At 44.1% G+C, this 7,696-nt stretch overlaps 1 protein-coding gene across 1 annotated transcript in view; it reads right to left on the reverse strand.

Annotated features, from left to right (window-relative positions):
- Positions 1–7,442, reverse strand: part of Prdm5 (PR/SET domain 5) — a 135,783-nt gene extending 128,341 nt beyond the window's left edge. Inside the window, exon 1 of the mRNA XM_051202995.1 lies at positions 7,137–7,442. Within this exon, the coding sequence (XP_051058952.1) occupies positions 7,137–7,229 (93 nt within the window). The 5' untranslated portion in view covers positions 7,230–7,442. The remainder of the gene's footprint in view (positions 1–7,136) is intronic.
- Between the last annotated feature and the right edge of the window lie 254 nt (positions 7,443–7,696).

The following is a 7,696-nucleotide window of genomic DNA, read 5'->3' on the forward strand; positions in this document are numbered from 1 at the left end:
CATGAGCATCATCCCAGACACATTAGCATCTGGGAGTAACTGTAGCAGTGAGGTCTAAAGTCAAACAGAACAAGCATGAAGCTAACAAGCAAGAAGAGAGGTAGTAGAAAGGACTGAGCCAATCACTGAAAACTAGACAGTTATAAAAAGAACTTCAAAGGCAGCCATCTTCCCTTGATGTGCAGAAAAGTACATGGAGGCCAGAGAGCTAATTGATGTGACAACACCCTCCTGCCACCTGCAGAATTGACTTGGCCACAGAAATGGCCTAGAAGAACAGGGTCTACCTGCCAGAGAGTGAGATCAAAGTGAAAAGTGACACCCAACTCAGGAGGTTAAAAAGGAAAGACAAACTCCTCTGGCAGGAGGACCCCTCAGTTGCAGGAATACTAAGAGCCAAAGATTCAGCTAGAGAGAGGATCTACTTCATATACACAAAGTCCTGAAGTCCCGCCCCATCCTAACATAGCAAACAAGAACACTAACTCTAATAAATAAAAAGAGAATACATGAATTTTCTAATGGAACTTAGAGACATGAGAAACAGCAACTCAAAAGAAATCTTTCATGAAAATTTACTTGAATGAGTATTTGTTTGTAGTTTAGGTGCATACGTGTATGCACATTCCCATGTGTGTGAGTATACCTATATGAGAGCACATACATGTGTATGTGCATGTCTGTGAAGGCCATAGGTTAACAACAGGTATCTTCCTCAATTGCTTTCCTCTTTATTTAGTGAAGGTCTCTCAGGGAACCCAGAGCTCGCCAGTTTGTCTAGCCCTGCTACCTGCTCACTCCATGGATCCCCATTCCAGAGTCTCTGGAATAGTGAATGACAGGTGAACTGTGAAGTCCCCAGCTTTTTCATGTTGGTCCTGAATATCTGAATTCTAGTTTTCTAGCACTTTATCCACTCAGTCATCACCATTAATGGAAACTTTTAATAATTAAAAAACATGGACAATTTTAGAAAACGTATTGAAACATAGGAAGAAACATGAATCAAATTAAAGACATATCTCAAAGGAAAACAAAGAGAGGTAAGAATGAGATTTCTGAAGAACAGCTCAAGGATATTTAAAAAAAAAATAGGTTGAAAGACAGTAATTGGGAAGACAGTTTCTAAAGCTGAAGATAAATCTGCCTCTGTAGGTCTGATGGCCTTATTAACTCCCATGCCAAGTGACACCAGAGGCACTGCCATGCTAGGCAACCTCAGAGGCACTCACTCTTGTATTGCATCAGAGTCATCTCCATGCTAGATGATGTGAGATAATCCCATGCTAGATGACATCAGAGGCATCCCCATGATAGATGATGTGTAGTACTTGCTAGATGACATCAGAGTCATTCAATTTGTATTAGATGACCTTGGAGGCACTCACTCTTATGTTAAATGACATCAGAGTCACTCCCATGCTACAAGGGCATCAGAATCATTCACTCTTGCTAGGTGATGTAAGAGTCATTCACTCCTTTGCAATGTGGCATCAGAGCCTAGGCACATTCTAATAAATTCTCTGAACTTTAGAGAGAAATCAAGAGAGCTAGCAAGATTCCCAGCTAAATTAGAATGTTATCTCTAGGGGCTGGAGAGATGGCTCAGAAGTTAAGAGCCCTGGCTGCTCTTCTAGAGGTCCTGAGTTCAATTCCCAGCAACCACATGGTGGCTCACAACCATCTATAATGAGATCTGGTGCCCCCTTCTGGCATGCAGGCAATGCAGGTAGAACACTGTACAAATAATAAATAAATAAAATATTAAAAAAGAAAAGAATGTTATCTCTAAAACACTAAGCATCAAGCAATATAAACAATCAAATAACTCAAGAAAATATTCACTATACACACAAACACACACACACATGCGCATGTGTGCGTGTGTGTATAAAATATATAAACTACTAAAAGTCATTTAAAAAATTCAAGACATAAGGAAACCAATTTTCATATTCAGATTCAAATGGAATGTTGCACACATGGTTTAATAAGAAAAACTGCACAAAGTTCATTAACTAAAATCAACTAGGAGAAAGACTCTGGAACTTAGACCCAGAATAGCAGTTGACTGCTGTAATCGGAGATTAACATCCTATAATCATAAAGGAAGATGGTAGTACTAGAGTAATGCATACAGTAATGACCTGGTTCATGAGGTTTCAGGGGACACAATATTAACAACTTAACTGGAAACCATTCTCAATATTTTAGTAAAGACTATGTTTGCCCTCTGCCCATGACCTAAAAATTTGTCTAGGGTAAATCTGAAAGGACTAATTCCTTTGGTGGAAGGCATTTCAAGACAGTATGACAATGAATCCATGGCATAGCTATTACTACTGTTCATGTTTATGCAAGTCTACAATGAAAAAGAGCAATTGGGAAAAAATACTAAATACAGTTTAGAGAGAAAGATAACACTAGGAAGATTAATGATGCCCCCAAGGCATGTGCTGGAAAAGAAGATATGATTGTTAAAAAATGAGATTAGGGCCATTAAGGAGAGGACTGTTCTACACTAGAAGAAAGGGAAGGGTGTCCTCAGGGCAAGACCCCATCCAATTGAGTCTCTAATTAGTGAAAGGAAAGTCCTTTCCTTACTCCTAGAGAGCAACTGCTTCAACATACAGAAGCTACTGCAAATGTAAGGTTTGGGGGGGGGGGCTCAATGTCCATCCCAAATAGGCTACCAAACATGGCGCTGTTATCTATGGGAGAATGGCTTTAGTGACATTAAAAGTGCAAGAGTTAGGTGTCAGGGATTCTCAGCAGTTAAAGAGCTACGCTGCTGGGTCTAGGAGATGTATGATAAAAGTAGAGTCCCTTCAAGAAGATCCTGTGAACACAGGAGGCCCTAAATTTCCATTAAGACCAAGATGTTGGAGATGCTAGAGCCATGAGACATCTACCAAGAGCTACACACAGGGAGTGGAATCAGCTCAGTGGACTTAGATTTGGTGTTGGTCTGCTCCATTTTGGTCCAGTATTTCCTCACTATACCCTCAGTATTCTCGTGGCCTATGGTGAATAAAGTGTTTGAATGACTGTGTGAAATAGGACATAAACATTATGGCACAACAGCAATATGGAATGTATTCAGTCACCATAAAAGATTTGTTCACAATAGCCAAGTTATGGCATCAGTCTGGGTACCCATAAACAGACACACAGATGAAAATGTCCATAATAATTATACACAAGCACACACAGTAGAGTTTCATTCAGCCATGCACATTGAAATTATGCAATCTGGAGGCAAATCAGTGGAAGTGGAGACCAGCATGCTGCAAGAAAAAGCCAAGCCCAGAAAGATGAGTATCATATGTTTTTTCCCTTAAGTGATAGTAATTTAGATTTAAAATGTAAACTTAAAACATCTAGATTTAAAAAATACTAAGGCATCAAAGCAGAAGCAGATTTATTTAGGAAAATGAAGATCAGTGGGGGAAGATGGAGGACAAGAGAGGACAAAGAGAGTGACTGAGGTCAAAGTATATGGCATCCATGCATGGAAAATACCACAATGAAACCCATTATTTTATACAATTAACATGGCCTAGCTATTTTATTTTAAAGACCACTGGTAAAGTATAATAACAAGATTCCAGATTTGAGGGAGGGGTTTTATATAGCTATATAGACAGATAAATATATAAATATGTGGAGATGAAATCCAAGTCTAAAGGGGGGATTCATGTTTCACGTACACATTACATATTGTCTGAAGGTAATTTCGTACAAACATTAGTATGCCTGGCTACATGTAGTGTGCTCCGTTTCTGTTATCATGTAGACTCACAATGTTCTAATTTTGAAACATTTCAATTATATGTTAGAATTGCCCAACTCATATGTGGAAGGACCTGAGTTCAAATTCTGATGAACCACGTGAGTGCAGAGGGAGGGACCTTTCCCTCCAATCAGTTCCGTCACCTACAATGTAGGGTTTTGCTACATGGCCTAAGAACTGAGATAGCATCTTGACTGCTATCTCTGTCATTCACCCTCTGTCTCTAGTAACAAGGACAGTTCCTAACAACTGCAACAGCTTCATAAATATTTCATTAGATAAACTATATGAAATTATAAACAAAATATGTAAGTATTGGTAGGGGCTATCATCACAAAAGCAAGAATACAAAGATTAGAAAACATTGGCTTAAGGGGATCTACAGTGTACCTTTAAAACTCTGTAAAGAGCAGGAAACATAAGGCCCCCATAGGTCCCCGTGTGTTTACTTCCTGGAAGACTCCCTAAGCTCATTATGGACCCTAGTCTCTCAACTTTAAATCAGCAACTAACTTGAATTTCAATTACACTATACAGCAGAAGTACATACAAGCATACCTGCTATAATAGTATGATATAACATCTGTAACTGTCATCACACACTCCAAGGTGAATCCCAAAATCTGTTTAGAAGAACGAGGACATGTTTAAGTGAGGTTCCAAAAACAGCTCCAATCACAGCTGTTATCTCCCAGACCTCATCTGGTAGGACATACAGGGTTGACTCGGAATAAAAGAACTGAGACATGGTGAAATGGGTAAGGTGTTCTTGCAAGAACATTTAGCCTGATCTTACAATTCAGCTAAAATCTGCTGTGTGGCTTCAGTTTTGCCTCTGGTGTTCGGGGGGGGGGGGGAGCAAATCTAACAAAAAGTCATCCGTGAAGTCATCCACGACCTTGTGATTGAGTATGTTAGAATAGCAACTCTGTTGAAAGTAGTCAGATTATTGTAAGCAGGGTTCTGCATGGTCAGCATGCTAGATGGAATCTAAGTGGAAAAAAAATCTATGTTTTCTGTTAAAGGTACATTAGCAGTATTACATGAGCACCTAATAATGGTGGGCTATTATGACTAGAGATACCTCATCCAACATCAAGCAGTACTCCCAACACCGGCACAGGAAAACCTCAAAAGAGTTAGGCAAAAGAGGAGGGGACAGGAGAACATGGGGGACCAGGAAGACTGAGTAGGGAGAAGAATAGAGGAGAAGAAGAAGAGATGCCATAATAGATGGAGCCATTATAGGTTTAAAGAGAAATCTGGCACTAGGAAAATGTCCAGCGACCTTCAAGGATGACCCCAACTAACAATCTAAGAATAGTGGAGAGGGTACCTTACATGCCCTTCCCCAATAATGAGATTGATGACTACCTCAAATGCCCTTCCCGGATAATGAGTTTGATGACTACCCTATATGCCATCTTAGAGCCTTCATTCAGTAGCTAACAGAAACAGAAGCAGACACCCACTGCTGAACACGGCGCCGAACTTCTGGAATCCAGTTGCAGAGAGGGAGAAGTGATGAGCAAAGGGGGTCAAGACCAGGCTGGAGAAACTCTCAGAAACAGTTGACCTACAGTCATGGACTGTAGGACAGTCATGGACTACCAGACTGACAGCATAGGACCGACTAAGACCCCCTGAACGTGGGTCTCAGTTAGAAGGCCTGGACAGTCTACGGGACCTCTTACAAAGGGACCAGGACATATCCCTAGTGCACAAATGGACTTCGGGAGCCCATTCCCCATGGAAGGATACTACCTTAGCCTAGACACATGGGGGAGGGTGTGGGAAGGGGCACAGGCCCTACCCTAAATAACTTGGCAGATTTTGATGATGCCTCATCCCTGGGGGATGAGATGGACGGTTTTGTAGGGGTTATGGGAGGATGAAAGGAAGAGGGAACTGGGACAGATATATAAAATAAGAAAAAATATATTAAATTAAAATTAATTAAAAAAAGAAAATGCACAGTCCAACTACTAAAAAAGACGTGAGTAATGCAAAACAAGGATGATGTGATATTACTTCTGAACAAGTGTCTGGTGTCTTACTATTCATGAACATGAAATGGTTCTTAATTATAGCTATACCAGGAACTTTTAAGCAAAGTTGATTTGAACGTTTTTCAGGTTGTAAGACTAAAACAGAACTAGAATGTCAACGGCATAAGGCAGTCATCTGATGAGGGTTGTATTTGGCTTTGAAAGACTGTTGATGTTAACATTTGGGTTATTTGGCAACAACTACCCAACTCATTGCTAAATTAAATGAAGTATTAACGCCTGTGCTTTATTTGTTTACATGTGAAAATTCTCCCAAATAGCCACTGATAAAATGTTAATATGTGGAGGTTTATTTTGTTTTTTGTTTTTGTTTTTTGTTTTTTTCCCATTTGGGCTATGGAAACTTCTTGTGGGTCCTGTTGTAAACCGAGCACTGTCTTTGGTCTTTGTATCAGAGGCTGAGGCTGGGGTGAACCTCTGTTTTTCTAAGTACCTGCTATCAAAGCCAAGCCTGGACAGTAGAGAGGAGAAGCTAGGAAGGTGTCAGGGGCAGGGATTCTAAAGCATGTTGCTCCATAACAGCGTGTTCTAAAAAGATCATAAGCTTTCCTCTCAGAAACCATGGCCTTGAAGCCTCATTAGCTCAGCAGGATGTTTAACTTCGGAATTCTGATGCTCGCCTGTTAAATGAGAGCTAAGAGCTGGGTCTAGAGAGTGTTGAACTGGTAAAGTCAAATGATACATATATACAGACGAAGTACCAAGCATGGGCCCTGCTCGGTGAGCATCTGCCCTGCCTCCTCTGATCTGATCCCTTTCACATCTGCCAACCCACCACAGCTCAAGCCACCACGCTGTAAGGTTGTAACTTAAGATTTGGAGCGCTCTGGTATCCTGTCTTCTACACCTCTGCAGCTGACAGACAACATCCGCAGTGAGTCATCACACAGACAGGGCAACCTGAGCAGCGCTGGAAGGCGATCCGGCGTCAGAATACCATTCAAAAGCGCAAAGGAAACAGGCCGAAGATTCGGATTCTCACACCAGGGTGGCAGTGCTGAAGGGCCTCCTCTCCGAGGCTCCCGGGCCTGCACTGTGCTCCGCTGCCCGGGCCCCGTCTGCATATGAAGTGAGGGGAATGGGCACAGCGACCGTTCAGAAGGCAGAGGCCGCCCGGCGCCGGGCTCCGGGCTCCGGGCTCCGGGGGTCGCCGGCCCTGCGGAGCCCCCGGCCACGGCTGCCGGCGCAGGGCGCCCAGCACGGCCGCTCCCCGCAGGCCCGCACTCCCCGCAGGCCCTGGGACGTGGCGCGGCCTGCGCGGGCCGCTCACCCACCTTGCGCACGCGGCGGGCCGTGTAGAGCCCCATCCCGTCCTGGACCCGGGACGACTTCAGGGCGAACCTGTCTGGCACGTACATGCCCAGCATCCTCCGCCCTCGCTCGGCCGCGCGTCCCGGCCGCCGCACGTGGAGACGGGGTGCGGGCCAGGGGCGGCCGGGAGGAGGAAATGAGCTCTGCTCCCAGAATCCCCACCTCCCTGCTCCGCTCCCCGCGGCCCGGCCCCTCCTTGGCCCGGGCAGGCGCGGCCCGGCCGGAGCGGCGGGGCGCCCGGGCCACCGGGCCACGCTGATTGGCCCAAAGTTGGCGGTGGTGGCTGGAGCCCCTAACCTAGGGCCCCAGAACCTCCCGCCCTGAGGATGAGCCTCTGGCCACAGCAGCCCTCCATAAAAATCTCTGCCTTTGGCAGAGGTTTCTGAAGTCTCCGCATGCAGAACGAAACGGACCTTGGCTCAGCCTTGGCATCACCAACACAGCCTTCTGCTGACCACAGCTGAGAACAACCCTGAAGGTCTGGAAAACCTTTTGAGTCTTAGTGGCTGTGTGTTTGTGTCAA

Source organism: Phodopus roborovskii, unplaced genomic scaffold (genome assembly GCF_943737965.1).
Source record: "Phodopus roborovskii unplaced genomic scaffold, PHOROB, whole genome shotgun sequence".
In the NCBI taxonomy this organism is placed as follows: Eukaryota; Metazoa; Chordata; class Mammalia; order Rodentia; family Cricetidae; genus Phodopus; species Phodopus roborovskii.